Raw genomic sequence first — 17,643 nt, 5'->3', positions numbered from 1 at the left:
CAGCACCATTTGCTGAAAATGCTATCTTTTTTCCATTGGATGGTTTTGGCTCCTTTGTCAAAAATCAAGTGACCATAGGTGTGTGGGTTCATTTCTGGGTCTTCAATTCTATTCCATTGGTCTGTCTGTCTGTCTCTGTACCAATACCATGCAGTTTTTATCACTATTGCTCTGTAATACTGCTTGAGTTCAGGGATAGTGATTCCCCCTGAAGTCCTTTTATTGTTGAGGATAGCTTTAGCTATCCTGGGTTTTTTGTTATTCCAGATGAATTTGCAAATTGTTCTGTCTAACTCTTTGAAGAAATGGATTGGTATTTTGATGGGGATTGCATTGAATCTGTAGATTGCTTTTGGTAAAATGGCCATTTTTACTATATTAATCCTGCCAATCCATGAGCATGGGAGATCTTTCCATCTTCTGAGGTCTTCTTCAATTTCTTTCCTCAGTGTCTTGAAGTTCTTATTGTACAGATCTTTTACTTGCTTGGTTAAAGTCACACCGAGGTACTTTATATTATTTCGGTCTATTATGAAGGGTGTCGTTTCCCTAATTTCTCTCTCGGCTTGTTTCTCTTTTGTATAGAGGAAGGCAACTGATTTATTTGAGTTAATTTTATACCCAGCCACTTTGCTGAAGTTGTTTATCAGCTTTAGTAGTTCACTGGTGGAACTTTTGGGATCACTTAAATATACTATCATGTCATCTGCAAATAGTGATATTTTGACCTCTTCTTTTCCGATCTGTATCCCCTTGATCTCCTTTTGTTGTCTGATTGCACTGGCTAGAACTTCAAGAACTATGTTGAATAAGTAGGGAGAGAGTGGGCAGCCTTGTCTAGTCCCTGATTTTAGTGGGATTGCTTCAAGTTTCTCTCCATTTAGTTTAATGTTAGCAACTGGTTTGCTGTATATGGCTTTTACTATGTTTAGGTATGGGCCTTGAATTCCTATTCTTTCCAGGACTTTTATCATGAAGGGGTGTTGAATTTTGTCAAATGCTTTCTCAGCATCTAATGAAATAATCATGTGGTTCTGTTCTTTCAGTTTGTTTATATAATGGATCACGTTGATGGTTTTCCATATATTAAACCATCCCTGCATGCCTGGGATGAAGCCTACTTGATCATGGTGGATGATTGTTTTGATGTGCTCTTCGATTCGGTTTGCCAGAATTTTATTGAGTATTTTTGCGTCGATATTCATAAGGGAAATTGGTCTGAAGTTCTCTTTCTTTGTTGTGTCTTTGTGTGGTTTAGGTATAAGAGTAATTGTGGCTTCGTAGAAGGAATTCGGTAGTGCTCCATCTGTTTCAATTTTGTGGAATAGTTTGGATAATATTGGTATGAGGTCTTCTATGAAGGTTTGATAGAATTCTGCACTAAACCCGTCTGGACCTGGGCTCTTTTTGGTTGGGAGACCTTTAATGACTGCTTCTATTTCCTTAGGAGTTATGGGGTTGTTTAACTGGTTTATCTGTTCCTGATTTAACTTCGATACCTGGTATCTGTCTAGGAAATTGTCCATTTCCTGAAGATTTTCAAGTTTTGTTGAATATAGGTTTTTATAGTAAGATCTGATGATTTCTTGAATTTCCTCTGAATCTGTAGTTATGTCTGCCTTTTCATTTCTGATTTTGTTAATTTGGACGCACTCTCTGTGTCCTCTCGTTAGTCTGGCTAAGGGTTTATCTATCTTGTTGATTTTCTCAAAGAACCAACTTTTGGTTCTGTTGATTCTTTCTATGGTCCTTTTTGTTTCTACTTGGTTGATTTCAGCTCTGAGTTTGATTATTTCCTGCCTTCTACTCCTCCTGGGTGTATTTGCTTCTTTTTGTTCTAGAGCTTTTAGGTGTGCTGTCAAGCTGCTGACATATGCTCTTTCCTGTTTCTTTCTGCAGGCACTCAGCGCTATGAGTTTTCCTATTAGCACAGCTTTCATTGTGTCCCATAAGTTTGGGTATGTTGTATCTTCATTTTCATTAAATTGTAAAAAGTTTTTAATTTCTTTCTTTATTTCTTCCTTGACCAGGTTATCATTGAGTAGAGCATTGTTCAATTTCCACGTATATGTGGGCATTCTTCCCTTATTGTTATTGAAGACCAGTTTTAGGCCGTGGTGGTCCGATAGCACGCATGGGATTATTTCTATCTTTCTGTACCTGTTGAGGCCCATTTTTTGACCAATTATATGGTCAATTTTGGAGAAAGTACCATGAGGAGCTGAGAAGAAGGTATATCCTTTTGCTTTAGGATAGAATGTTCTATAAAAATCCGTTAAGTCCATTTGGCTCATGACTTCTCTTAGTCTGTCGACATCACTGTTTAATTTCTGTTTCCATGATCTGTCCATTGATGAGAGTGGGGTGTTGAAATCTCCCACTATTATTGTGTGAGGTGCAATGTGTGTTTTGAGCTTTAGTAAGGTTTCTTTTACGTATGTAGGTGCCCTTGTATTTGGGGCATAGATATTTAGGATTGAGAGTTCATCTTGGTGGATTTTTCCTTTGATGAATATGAAGTGTCCTTCCTTATCTTTTTTGATGACTTTTAGTTGGAAATTGATTTTATTTGATATTAAATGACTACTCCAGCTTTCTTCTTCTGACCATTTGCTTGGAAAGTTGTTTTCCAGCCTTTCACTCTGAGGTAGTGTCTGTCTTTGTGTCTGAGGTGTGTTTCCTGTAGGCAGCAGAATGCAGGGTCCTCGTTGCGTATCCAGTTTGTTAATCTATGTCTTTTTATTGGGGAGTTGAGGCCATTGATATTGAGAGATATTAAGGAATAGTGATTATTGCTTCCCGTTATATTCATATTTGGATGTGAGGTTATGTTTGTGTGCTTTCATTCTCTTTGTTTTGTTGCCAAGACGATTAGTTTCTTGCTTCTTCTAGGGTATAGCTTGCCTCCTTATGTTGGGCTTTACCATTTATTATCCTTTGTAGTGCTGGATTTGTAGAAAGATATTGTGTAAATTTGGTTTTGTCATGGAATATCTTGGTTTCTCCATCAATGTTAATTGAGAGTTTTGCTGGATACAGTAACCTGGGCTGGCATTTGTGTTCTCTTAGGGTCTGTATGACATCAGTCCAGGATCTTCTGGCCTTCATAGTTTCTGGTGAGAAGTCTGGTGTGATTCTGATAGGTCTGCCTTTATATGTTACTTGACCTTTTTCCCTTACTGCTTTTAATATTCTTTCTTTATTTTGTGCGTTTGGTGTTTTGACAATTATGTGACGGGAGGTGTTTCTTTTCTGGTCCAATCTATTTGGAGTTCTGTAGGCTTCTTGTATGCCTATGGGTATCTCTTTTTTTAGGTTAGGGAAGTTTTCTTCTATGATTTTGTTGAAGATATTTACTGGTCCTTTGAGCTGGGAGTCTTCACTCTCTTCTATACCTATTATCCTTAGGTTTGATCTTCTCATTGAGTCCTGGATTTCGTGTATGTTTTGGACCAGTAGCTTTTTCCGCTTTACATTATCTTTGACAGTTGAGTCAATGATTTCTATGGAATCTTCTGCTCCTGAGATTCTCTCTTCCATCTCTTGTATTCTGTTGGTGAAACTTGTATCTACAGCTCCTTGTCTCTTCTTTTGGTTTTCTATATCCAGGGTTGTTTCCATGTGTTCTTTCTTGATTGCTTCTATTTCCATTTTTAATTCCTTCAACTGTTTGATTGTGTTTTCCTGGAATTCTTTCATGGATTTTTGTGTCTCCTCTCTATGGGCTTCTACTTGTTTATTTATGTTTTCCTGGAATTCTTTCAGGGATTTTTGTGTCTCCTCTCTATGGGCTTCTACTTGTTTATTTATGTTTTCCTGGAATTCTTTCAGGGATTTTTGCGATTCTTTCAGGCATTTTTGCGATTCCTCTCTGTAGGCTTCTACTTGTTCTCTAAGGGAGTTCTTCACGTCTTTCTTGAAGTCCTCCAGCATCATGATCAAAAATGATTTTGAAACTAGATCTTGCTTTTCTGGTGTGTTTGGATATTCCATGTTTGTTTTGATGGGAGAATTGGGCTCCGATGGTGCCATGTAGTCTTGGTTTCTGTTACTTGGGTTCCTGCGCTTGCCTCTCACCATCAGATTATCTCTAGTGTTACTTTGTTCTGCTATTTCTGACAGTGGCTAGACTGTCCTATAAGCCTGTGTGTCAGGAGTGCTGTAGACCTGTTTTCCTCTCTTTCAGTCAGTTATGGGGACAGAGTGTTCTGCTTTCCGGCGTGTAGTTTTTCCTCTCTACAGGTCTTCAGCTGTTCCTGTGGGCCTGTGTCTTGAGTTCACCAGGCAGCTTTCTTGCAGCAGAAAAGTTGGTCTTACCTGTGGTCCCGAGACTCAAGTTCGCTCGTGGGGTGCTGCCCACGGGCTCTCTGCAGCGGCAGCAACCAGGAAGACCTGTGCCGCCGTTTCCGGGAGCTTCAGTGCACCAGGGTTCCAGATGGTCTTTGGCTTTTTCCTCTGGAGTCCGAGATGTGTGTGCAGAGAGCAGTCTCTTCTGGTTTCCCAGGCTTGTCTGCCTCTCTGAAGGTTCAGCTCTCCCTCCCACGGGATTTGGGTGCAGAGAACTGTTTATCAGGTCTGTTTCCCTCAGGTTCTGGCGGTGTCCAGGCAGGGGTCCTGCCGCTCCTGGGCCCTCCCCCACGGGAGCCCAGAGGCCTTATACAGTTTCCTCTTGGGCCAGGGATGTGGGCAGGGGTGAGCAGTGTTGGTGGTCTCTTCCTCTCTGCAGCCTCAGGAGTGCCCACCTGACCAGGCGGTTGGGTCTCTCTCTCACAGGGTCTGGGGGCAGAGAGCTGCTGCGGGCCGGGATCCGCGGGTGTGGGACTTCTGGTGAACACAGAACGTGCCCGGTCCTTGAGGAATTCTGCTTCCGTGTGTCCCAAGCTCACCAGGCAGCTTTCTTGCAGCAGAAAAGTTGGTCTTACCTGTGGTCCCGGGGCTCAAGTTCGCTCGTGGGGTGCTGCCCACGGGCTCTCTGCAGCGGCAGCAACCAGGAAGACCTGTGCTGCCGTTTCCGGGAGCTTCAGTGCACCAGGGTTCCAGATGGTCTTTGGCTTTTCCCTCTGGCATCCGAGATGTGTGTGCAGAGAGCAGTCTCTTCTGGTTTCCCAGGCTTGTCTGCCTCTCTGAAGGTTCAGCTTTCCCTCCCACGGGATTTGGGTGCAGAGAACTGTTTATCAGGTCTGTTTCCCTCAGGTTCCGGCGGTGTCTCAGGCAGGGGTCAAAAGGAAGTTTTAATAAGGAGTATTACCTACACTTATCTGTTAGTATGATTTAAATTGCAGTAAGAATTTATGCTGATGTGACATAATTTGAAGTTAGCTAAGTTTCTAGTACCTGGCACGATTTTATCGATGTTGAGTGGGCCTCAAGTTCAATTAGACAGCTGGTAGCTACCATCTATATGTGAATGACACTTGCTTCAACTTTGGGAATATCTTGCCATGTTCCTCATAGGTGGTGCAGCTGCATAGAACTAATGATTGTTTCCCTTTCTTGAAAGCTTGCATATTACTTTTAGGTACCATAAAACTAGACAACAGGAAGGAAGCTTTCTGATTAGACCCACTTGATTCATCAGAGTCCTGCATTCTTAGCATGTGATATCTTCAGCAATATGAAAAGAGAAAGAATGAATTTATGTATGAAGCTTCTAAAGTAGTAAAGCAATAGTTTTTCCATAGGTCTTTTTTAAAACCAGTGTTACTTATCTCTTCATATATTCTCTCTTCTACCCTACATTTTTTTCCTCCTGTTCTAGTTGAACCCTTTATGTTGCATTATTCTCCTTTAATCCTTTATACTAGTGCATTCTGTCTTCTTCCATTGTATAGCCCTCTCTATGATCCCCTGACAATTTTTGTTTTTACTTCTGTGGGTAACTGAAAGCATCACAAACATCTAAAGATTCAAAGATTACATCTACAGATGAGAGAAAACAGGGCATTTATATTTCTGCATCTCAGTCACTTCATCAGGTTGGTTTCTACCTCCAACTACTTACCTGTGAATTTCATTACGTCTTTCTTGATTAATCGTTGTATAATATTACATCGTGTAAATATACTGCATTTTTATTATCCATCCATCAGTCAGTGGACCTCAAGGCTGCTTCCTATTCCTGGCTGTTGTGAGTAAAACCGTGATGAACCAAGATCAGTAGGTATCTCTAGAGTAGGCTATGAAGTCCTCAGGTACATTCTCAAGTTTGGTACAGCTTAACCATATGGAACATATGTTTTATGAGTTTTGTAGAACCTCTACGCTGATTTCTATAGGCCTTCCACCAGGAAGCCTTCACAATAGGTATAAATAAGTTTCTTTTTCTCTATATCCATGCCAGTGTTTTAATAATTTGTTTTTGATATTACTCATCTTTATGAGGAGTCACCACAGTGATTTCCATAGTGGTGGTCCAAGTTTGCACTCCCTTCAGAGTGGATGAGGGTTTCCTGTTACTCCAAATTCACACCAGAATGAGCTATCAGTTGTGTTATTGATCCTAGCCATTATGACAGGTGTAAGAATAAATCAAAAAGCAGTTTTGATGTGCATTCCCATGGTAGAAAAAGAAGGCTGCATAAGTTTTAAAAGTGATTCTAAATTGTTTGCATTTTAATTCTTAAGAATTCTTTATCTAGTTTCTTGATTCATATGTAGTTCTGTCTGGCCTGAACTTCATTTTGAAGACCAAACTGATCTCCATCTCATTAAGATCCATTTGCAACTCCCTTCCCAGGGTTGGAAGTAAAAGAATGTGCAACTATCATCAGTTATGTGTTTGATTTATTTATTGGGATTTTTACATCTATCAGAGAAATGTGTCTATAATTACCATTTTATTGTGTGTTATCTGGAGTGTTATCCAGCTATTTCTGACTTCACAAGAAGAGTTTCTAGCATTTTATTTGGATACAATTTATTTTTTAAACAATTATATTCCTAGGACAGGAGCAAGCAAATGAATACACACATGTATAGACTAGAATAGGGCATGGTGTTCCATGGAACTGGAGTTACAAGTAGTTTTGAGTGGCCTGAAAATTAAACTGATATCCTGTATAGTAGTAGTGGGTAGTCCTGGCTATTGTGCTTTCTCTTCATCAGAAACATTTTTTAATTGTAGTTTGGCATTAAGTTAATTAGGCAATGTTTTCCATAAGTAGTTTTATTTGGCCATTCTTGATGATGTTGTTAGGTGGGCAAATCATAGTTGTTAATACTTTAGTTGATAGACTAACAGGGTTAGAGATCTGACTATTTAGTCAATGATGGAAATGAAAGAAATAAAGCCTAAGGGAAAAAATAAGTTCCAGATATTGATTATAAGTCACAGATACAAAGTGGCAGCCGCTATAAGATAACATGTGAGACACATCTTGTTCAGCCTACAGCACTTTTAACAATTTTAATTTGAAACACTTCAGCAATTCATAAGTACTCATTCTAATTTTATACTCTCTCATCCACTGTACCCAGATATCTAGCACAGACTCCAGTTTTTATAACTTTATGATCTGACTTGATATATAAATGCCAGTAAGTAATTTATTTTGGGAATTAAAAAAAGAGAAAAATTTGCATGTCCTTTCTCTTGCTGAATTATTTATTTTTTTCTTTATTGACACAAATATTTTAATGGGACTATATAGCTATTTGTATAATCAAAATTTAATTAACATGAGAAAAGTGGAAAAATCCATTTAAGATATCTCAAAAATGATATGAATACGAATCCCTTATAATTTCCGCTACAATGTTTGAACAACATAGTGAAATTTATATTTATATAAAGCTAACAGAATACTATTTATAGATATATAAATTATTTCAATTAACAAAAAAATCGGTAAATTTTTCTACATCTTCAATTTAAAAATACAGGTTTAAAAGTTTACTGAGAAAATCATAAGAAAATTCATGCATATAAGAAAGTATTAGGGAAGTAAAATGATCATAATCAAATTGTAAGATGTTTGATAGAATATTTATGTAGACAACAATAATAATGTATGCTAAGTTATTGTCACTTCAAACATAATTTTGTTTATATATAGAAGTTGATTTCAAAGAGAAATTGTTGCTGTCCTTTTATGAAAATATTTTGGATATTTGACTAGAAAAATAAGGATGATAAATTTTATTACTGATGATCCTAAGGTTTAGGATAGTAGGGATATAGAATTACTACATCTTCAGCCCCTATTATGTGCTATTTACTGATGAGTAACACTGATGAAACAATATCATCTTATAGCTATCATTAAACAACCAACCTGTGCCTTCTGTAAAGTTTGTGTTTATATCTGTCTTCCACAGAGACTGACTTTGCCACTCTGGCCACTGTTAAATGGGAAAAAACATCTGCACACCAAATGTATATGGCCTCACTCATGATTTGATTGAATAAAACTGTATTTAAATAGAGTACAGGAGAAAGGGCTGGGGTTGATTATCTAGATAGCTACTCATTTATCCTGGATCTCCATGGTTTTCCTCATCTGTTTTACTTTGTCTGTGATGAGAATGCTGTCTTTATAATAAGAGGATGAGAGAGAACACTATACTAAAGATAAAGATATACTCTATTCGTGAGTTTCTAGAAGATACCAATGAATCATCAAACATGGTTCTTCTTGGAGAATGAAAGTTTAAATAGAAAACGAAACTCCCATATGAATGGTAGCACTATGGTGTATTATTTTCTTCTTTAATGTCACTACACACACTGCTCAGTACAGTAAATCACTCTTAAAGAACACAGCCTATACTTCAATGACAGCACATAATGCTGCAGAGGTGAACAGTGTTAGTGATTGTAGCTTTCTTTTGCAGCACTCCCTCACAATGTATGGCAGGCAATTTACAAAGTACATTTGTTGTTTTATAGATTGGAACTTGGGATCCAGCCAGTGGCCTGAATATGACAGAAAGTCAGAAAGGAAAGCCAGCAAATATCACAGACTCATTGTCTAATCGTTCTTTGATTGTTACCACCATTTTGGTAAGTATTTGTTTTTCGATTATTTTAGAAAAATGTAGATACTTTGGATGTAGATAAAAACACATTTTAGTGGGGATACTAATGAATAGAATGCAATATATCTTATAGGCATTTAGCAATTACTGTAACACAAAAAGATCAATGTTAGCTCAGTCAGAATTTGACTTTGTTAATCTTCATTAATATAAGACATATTCCTATTTGGGGCATCTCTAATGATTAAACACCTTCATGAACTTGTTGTTATTGATGAAGTGTCAATGCCAGGATTTGAAGAACAAATAGACATGCAGATGCATAGAGTTAAAAGAACAACCAAACATAAACTCTGTACTCTTGCTGAAAATTTATTTCAAAGCATATAAAATTATTTTCAATATTTTCTATAATGATTACACTATAATCTTGTTTCAATTTTATTGTTTTCAGCTGGAGTAATAGCTCTCATTTTACTAATTTCCTTAACGAAATATAATGGAAAGTGTTTTAAAAATGAGAATCCTTTTCACCACCACCATAATTAAATTAATATTGATAAGAAAGTTATTTTTTAACCAATGTTGTAATTCCATGTGTTAATTGTGTTGCCTGTTAATTGTCACTCATGCCATTGACAAAGGAGGATCTTAATTTTAGAATAAGTAGAAGCTCTTAGACTATTCAGTCAGTATTACTTACTTGCAAGATAGCTTACTAGTGACCTTTCTATGTCTTCCATGGCCAGAGAAGACTGAAGCTAAAGTCTCAGGAAACCCGCATAAATGCTTACCAGCCAAATCTGAGTAGAGTGGTAAAATCAGGCTGGTAAGAAACGATCTTCTTGGATTATAGTAACAAAATAGATGTCACAACTGAAGGCATGTCAAAATAGATTAGGTTGTATTAAAAGCTTTCAACAATGAACCAGTTTTGATACAGTGACCTAAGACCCTTAGGGTGGTAAGATTTCTAATTCTCTAGCTAAAGGCTTCAGACTCTTTTGTACGATATCTAAAGCTTTGAGGTCCTCTTCAAATTAATACTTAACCTGCTGTATTTTTCAAATATAACTTCTATATGCATTGAAGTGGAACAAGACTTCAGCCAACACTTCACTATAGACAATAACTCATGTGACTTCTTGCCCATCAAACAATTTGTTCCTAATGTCACATCTTTCTGTAAAAACTGGCCAGTAAACAAGGAATTATTTCTTGTGCTGATAGCTGTCCTTTTCTCTGTGGCTTCTTACAATCTCTATGTGAATCTGTTTTTCTGCTTTCCTGTTATACAAAATTTTAAGAAATCCACAATGATCAGTAAGACATAGAAAATGTTATCTTTGACATTCGAAGTTTTGGGCAGTCTGAATTCTTCCTACCATTTATCCTCATTTCTTCATCAGGAAGTCTGCCTTTTGATAGAACTGGCATAACCAGGCACCCTTCTGTTGTGGTTGTTTAAGCTTTGCTCTCTTTGATTTGCAAACACTCTCCATTTGTGACATTATTTCATTTTTTTTTCACTTATACAACCCAAAATTAATATTCTGCTCCTTTTTGTTTACATGAACATCATCTTTGTAAATATTGTGAGTGTGCCCAAGGAACATAATCTGATTGTGTCTTTTTTGTTTTTACAATATCTATCCCACAATACTCTCAGAGTAAAGATTGTACCTAAGACACCTGTAACCTTCAATTACCTGGGCTTTTCTTTCTTTCTTTCTTTTAATTGGAAATTTTTTTTGTTTACGTTTCAAATGTTTTTCCCTTTCCCGGTTTCCCAGACATAAGACCCCTATACCATACCCTTCTCCTTTTTCTATAAGTGTTCCCCCTACCCAATCCCCCTGTTTCTGCCCCCACCCCCCGACATTCCACTACACAGGTGGGGTCCAACCTTGGCAGGACGAAGGGCTTCCCCTTCCATTGGTGCCCAACAAGGCCATCCTCTGCTACATATGCAACTGGAACCCATGATTCTGTCCATGTGCACTCTTTGGGTAGTGGTTTAGTCCCTGGGAGTTCTGGTTGGTTGTCATTGTTGTTCTTTCCGGGGTTGCAAGTCCCTTCAGGCCCATCAATCCTTTCTCTAACTCCTCCAATGGAGACCACGTTCTCAGTTCAAAGGTTTGCTGCTAGATTTCGCCTGTATATTTGACGTGCTCTGGCTGAGCCTCTCAGGAGACCGCGATATCCAGCTCCAGGCAGCATTCTCCTAGGGCAACCTGGGTTTTTCTATGTTTTCCTAATCAAGTTCTCAAATGTATCTTCAACTTTATGACTCCTTTACTCAGTTCTTTATTTTCTCCTTCATTTCCCATTTCAACTCATCCTTCTGCCCCCATCTTTAATGTGTCCATCCCACAAGGGCTGTAACTATTTTACTCAGTTGGGTGTGTGCTGCGTGATGGGAAGCTCTATGCTTTACACTCACAGTATTCTATTACCCCATGTACCATGCATTAAAAGTTATTTTTACCATGGCCATCTCTCTTTAATATGAAATTACACAATGCAAAGTATCACATGTCATACGCTTTTGATTTTTTTTACAGCCAAAGATAAAAACCATTACTACCATACTCAATTAATAGTCAAGTTATAAAATATAAAAATGATATTTAGTTTACTTAAGATAACAGAAAATGCTCCCTTTTAAATAACTATAATTAAATGTTTTTAAATGTTCATATTGCTACATTTGTCTTGTAAAATGAAATAATTAAATTCACATTATTGCTTAATTACTTGCGATTACTTGAAAAGAGATATTTAAACAATCATAAGCAAAGTTTTTATTTATAAATATGCACATATTTATCCATGATTTTTACTTGGTTATTAATTCTTTGGTACTAGGAGTTAAGTTATTGCACATCCTAGACAAGTACAAATGCCAGCACTTGTATCTGTATTATCTGTCCTTCTTCTGATTATTGTTATAAGGGAGGGTCTTATGAAGTTGCAAAGTTAGCCTTGAGTTCTAGTTAAACCACAGTCTGCCTTTGACTTTGTGATCTGGCTCAGCTTCCTCTGTAGTTGGGTATAAAGACTTGCATCAGCAAGCCTGGGTAATTTAAAGACATATCAGAGCGAGCATAAAGCTGATATTACCACTACAATGCTCAAAACAAAGCTAAAGTACTTGAAATTATAATGTTTCTAGAGTTCCACAGATAGTATTGATTTTCAGTTTGGCTTGACAACCCACCAATTAGTTCAGCATTTCTTATAACGAATATGATTATCTATGATGCTTAGATTTTATAGGAATACTATGTGCATTTTCCTGTGTTAGATAAAAACGATTCTAGCATTTCCTAAAGGGAAAAATCATCTTATCTCTATATCCCCTAATTGATTTTTTTCTGTAATACTCTGGACATCACATATTCAAAATTAAAAATAAATTAAAAGGGATCATTTGTCATGTTTATAGTGTATCTTTACAATATTTTTCCAGGTGTGTCACTGCTATAGTTCATGGGTGCCACATCTGAGTAGAACCATTAATTATTTCCTGTGCTTGGCAGTTTTCACAGTATTTCTAGTACCATGGAAGCTAGACAGTGATAAACAGGCTTTTAGATTAGACCTGGCTATAATCATCCAAGTCCTGTGATCTGAATGTCCAGTATCTTCAGCAATATGGACTTACCATAAACTTCCAAGAGGCAACCACGGCCAATATCAATAGTCTATATTGTTTAGAGAGTTGTAGGTATTACCTGAACAACTATTTGAAAGGAGGCTTCTTTTTTAAAAAATATTTAAATATTTGTATGTTTAGTTATTTTTACTTATTCACTTTGCATCCTGTTTACTGCCTCTCTCCTGATCACTTGCTCCCATAACCTTTCCCCCTCACCTTGTCCTCTCAGTAGGTGTGCCCTTCCACTAGGTATTCCCCCTTCCTGGTATTTCAAGTCTTTGCGGGTCTAGGTGCTTCCTCTCCCACTGAGGCCAGACAAGGCAACCTAGATAGATGAATATACCCTATGTACAAGCACAGCTTTTGGGATAACTACCACTCCAGTTGTTTGGGATCCATATGAAGATCAAGCTACACATCTTCTACATATGTGTGGGGAGGCCTAGATCCAGCCCATGTATTTTCCTTTGGTTGGTGGTTCAGTCCCCGAGAGCCCCAAAGGTCCAGGTTAGTTGGCTTTGTTGGTCTTCCTGTGGAGTTCCTATCCCCTTTCCAGTCTGCAATCCTTCCACTTACTCTTTCATAAGCATCCCCAAGCTCTGTCTATGCTTTCGATGTGGGTGTCTGTATCTGTCTGAGTAAACTGCTAGAGAGAGCCTTTCAGAGGACAGTGAAAGGAGGGTTCTTAAGCCTGATTCTGTTTTTATTAGTCTAGGGCTTTTGGGAAGGTCATTCTCAGGCCAAATGGTCTAACCTCCTTTAAGTGAAAGCTATCTGTATATGCTAATATACACAGTCTCTCTCACACATACACATACACACACACACACACACACACCACACACACACAGACACACACACACCACAGACACACACCACACACACACCACACAATTATGCATAAATACACTTTCATGTATTTTGTATACTTTAAAATAATATGATTCCATAAGGATTTAATCATTTAATTTTGGTGTTATTTGTTCTTTGTCCTTCCCATTCTGTACTGACCTTTTCTGCTCCCAAGTTGGAACCTTTCTTTCAGTTTTTGTTTCACATCCCCTGCATCCTGCTATTCTAAGAAACTGTTTACTGAATAATATTGATACACAAATCTTTTGTGCTGAACTATATATTTGTCTGACCTCTATAAGAATATACCAATTGTATTTCTGTTTCCAAACAGTTAACCCTAAAAACATATTCAAGTAGCATCATGCATATGGAGTAGCTTATATTTAAGAAAAAAATATATACACATACATGTATGCATGCTTTAATAAAAGTTAAAAAAGAGGTCAGGTATTTGAAATAGATTTGTGTGGGAATTGATATGAGAGTGTTTGGAGAAAGTGAAAGTGAAATGAGAAATATACTTATAATCTAAATTAGAGGCAACTGTCTTAACATTTCATTTGTAACAGTAAACTCTTTCACCTAAGCAACTTAAGAAGGAAACTGATTGATTGTATAATTCTGGGTAACAATTGATTCTTTGAAGTAAATTACAGAAGAAATTCAAGCAGGGAAGGAACCTGGAGGCAAGAACTTATTTCCCAAATGCTATCTCCTTTCCGGTCCCCCATAATGGTGTCCCACTCTCATTCCCCATCCTCTTCTTCTATGAGAGTGTGGGGCACCCATTGGGTATCCCCCTCACCTAGTGAATCAAGTCTCTGCCAGATTAGTTATATCCTCTCTCCCTGAGGGAAGACAAAGCAGCCTTGCTGGGGAATGGATACCACAGACAGGTTACAGCTTTAGGGAAAGTTTGCTCCTGCTTTTGGGGGACCTACATGGAGATTGAGCTTCACTGCTGCTACATATATGCTAAGGACCCAATTCCAGCCCATGTATGATCTTTGCTTGGTGGCTCTGAGAATTCCCAGGGGTCTTGGTTAGTTGATTCCTGTGGGATCCCTATACCCTTCAGGGCCTTCAAATGTCCGCCAACTCTTCTATAGGAGTCTCCAACCTCTGACCAAAATTCAGCTGTGAGTATCTGTGTCTGTGTCAGTCATCTGCTGGGCAAAGCCTCTCAGAGGACAGTTATGCTAGGCTTCTGTCTGCAAGCATAACAGCATCATTAGTAATGTCAAGGATTGGTGCTTTTCTGTGGAATGGGTTTCAACTTTGTCCAGTTATTGGTTGGCCATTCCATGAGGCTCTGCTCCACCTCTGTCCCTGCATTTCTTTTAGTCAGGACTAATTTTAAGTCAAAAGTATTGTGGGTAGATTGGTATCCTTATCCTTCCTCTGGGGGTCATGCCTGGCCTCTTCAGGTTTGATATGGCATCTCTTAGAAGAGGTTCCATCCCAGATGCCTGGGACTTCCTAGAGATACCTTCCACTCTCCCCAACCCTGACATCTATAGATTTGCATTCATTCTCTTGGCTCTCTGTGACTTTCTCATGTTTTTTCCCCATATCTGTTCTTGCTCCACTATTCTCTCTCTCCCCTCTCCCACACAGTTCTCTCCCTCTGCCTCCTATGACCATATTGTTTCCTCTTCTAAGTGTGACTCAAGCATCCTTACTTGGTTCTTCTATTTGATTAACTTGTTTGGATCTGTGGGGTGTCTCGTGGGTATTCTGTGCTTTTTGGCTAATATCCACTTCATAACCATGCAAGTCCTGTTGATGCTGAGTTACCTCACTCAGGATGATATTTTCTAGTTCCATCCATTTTCCTACAAAATTCATGATGTCCTTGTATTTAATAGGCAGAAAATATTTGATTGTGTAAATGAAACACATTTTATGTATTCATACTTTGGTTGAGGGACATCTGGGTTGTTTCCAGTTTCTGGCTTTTATGGAAAAAGCTTCAGAACAATAGTGATAAAAACTGTATGGTATTGGTAGAGCCAGGTTAATCCATTTAATAGAATCAAAGATACAGAAATAAACCCACACATAGCTATGAACACTTGAATTTTGACAAAGAAGCCAAAACCATATGAAGGAAAAAAAGAAATCCTCTTTAACAAATGGATCCACATCTATCACCCTGCACAAAACTGAAGTCCAAGTCAATCAAGGACTTCAACATAAAACTGGGTACACTAAATCTAATAGAAGAAAAAGTGGGTAATAGCCTTGAATATATTAGTACAGGAGACAATTTCCTTAAGAACACCAAAGGCTCAGGCTCTGAGAACTGCAATTGCTCAATGGTAATGATAATGAAATCATGATAATGAAAAGTTTCTGTAAGGCAAAGAACAATGTCAATAGGACAAAACAGCAGCCTACATACTGGGAAAAGATCTTCACTAACCCTATATCTGAGTAACTCAAGAAGTTAGACTTCAGCAAACCAAATAACCCAATTTAAAAACAGGGCACAGAGCTAAACAAAGAATTCCCAACAGACAAATCTCCAGTGGTGGAGAAGCACTTAAAGAAATGTTCACCATCCCTAAGTCATTAGATAAATGCAAATTAAAATGACCCTGAGAGTCTATCTTACACCAGTCACAATGGCCAAGATTAAAAACTCAAGTGTCAGCACATACTGGCAAGGATGTGGAGAAAAGGGAACACTCCTCCAGTGCTGGTGTTATTTGCAAACATGTACAATCATTCTCAAAATCAATCTGGAAGTTTCTCAGAAAATTAGAAATACTTCTACCCAAAGACAGCTATATTGCTCCTATATATGCCACCACATATTTGCTGAGAATTGACTCCTGGTCTTTTGGAGATGAGTAAATATTCTTAACAACTGAGTCACCTCTCAAGCAGACCACAAATTTTCATAATAACATTGAACTAAATACCATGATTTCTAGTTTATAGGTGAGGAAAATAATGTGTAGACTGTCAACATGGTGTAAAGTTTATACATTCCCCACGATCACCCACCTGGAAAGTGAAGTGCAGGATTTTCCCCAAATTATCTGGCAAGCACAAGCTACTGACACTACAAAATGAGATTTGTAGATTTTTCATGATCTATGAAGGAAAGGAAATAAAATAACTAGAGCTATAAGCAAAATAGAGTCTTGAATGAGAATTATTTGTCTAAAACAATGCTTGTCACTTTCAGGTCCTGTATATACTAAAGCAGTATTTGTCTCTTGGGGGCATCCTTAGATATCCACTTATTCTTCTTTATGTAAGACAGTATCAATATATTCTTTCTTAATTATTTTGGGTTTCTCATTTCTGGACATACCTAATATAACACACTTTTTTTAGCCATTTTGAATAACAATCTCTTATTTCCCTAAACAAATATAATATATGAGGCCTTATCACAGTTTCCTCTTTTAAACTGAAATAGTGAATCTAGGATATTCACCAATACTTTTAGACTCTTCTCTTATCGATAGGAGATAAACCAGGAGGGGTAAACTATGCATTCATACTATGAAGAAAATTTATCTTAGAAATCAATAAATATTTTAAATGCTTATATCTTTAAAATTTTAAATAGGATGGATGATATTGCAAGTTTGGAAACTTATGGATTGATAATTGTCCATTTCAAACTCAATTCTTCACACTCTTTACTTTTTAACATGAAATCCCACACTACTTTGTTCTTCAAATTTCATATGTAATTATTGTTTCAAGCCTCTTGTTTCAGTTTTCAATTTTAGGCTCTTATTTCCACATACTATACTTTATGAAAGTTCATATGGGGAATGCCTCTTTTCCATTTGGTGTCTTTATTTCAATACTCTCCCTCCTATCTAAATATGCTGAGTGCTTCCCACAGTTTTGCTTTGTGTAAGAATCGATTTTGCCCACCAAGGATTGCTTGCCTTTAAATGTCACTGTGCATTTACTTCCCTTCCTCACTAGTAGCACTTTAGTATAGAAATAACAGCCTTGGAACTCTGCAGACTTCTCGAGGAAATCATTTACACTCTGGGAGGCTCTTCTCAGCTCAAGTAATTTAACAAGTGTGTCTGCCCCTACAACTTAGCCTTTTATCCTTGAGCACTCTAGAAGGTTGTCTATTGCAATGTCCAGTTTACTTGCTTAGGTTTCAAAAG

General features: G+C 37.7%; 1 protein-coding gene across 4 annotated transcripts in view; it reads left to right on the top strand.

The window, feature by feature from the left end:
- Grik2 (glutamate ionotropic receptor kainate type subunit 2) overlaps positions 1-17,643 on the top strand; it is a 698,850-nt gene that overhangs the window by 436,787 nt on the left and 244,420 nt on the right. For all 4 annotated transcript variants that reach the window (XM_087598251.1, XM_087598252.1, NM_019309.2 and 1 more), the window contains 1 exon segment: positions 8,888-9,001. In XM_087598251.1, the coding sequence (XP_087454377.1) occupies positions 8,888-9,001 (114 nt within the window).

The sequence above is a fragment of the Rattus norvegicus genome, chromosome 20 (genome assembly GCF_021556685.1).
Source record: "Rattus norvegicus strain SHRSP/BbbUtx chromosome 20, alternate assembly SHRSP_T2T, whole genome shotgun sequence".
NCBI lineage: Eukaryota > Metazoa > Chordata > Mammalia > Rodentia > Muridae > Rattus > Rattus norvegicus.
Note: the sequence above shows the minus strand (reverse complement) of the source record. Positions and strands in the feature narration are given on the sequence as shown.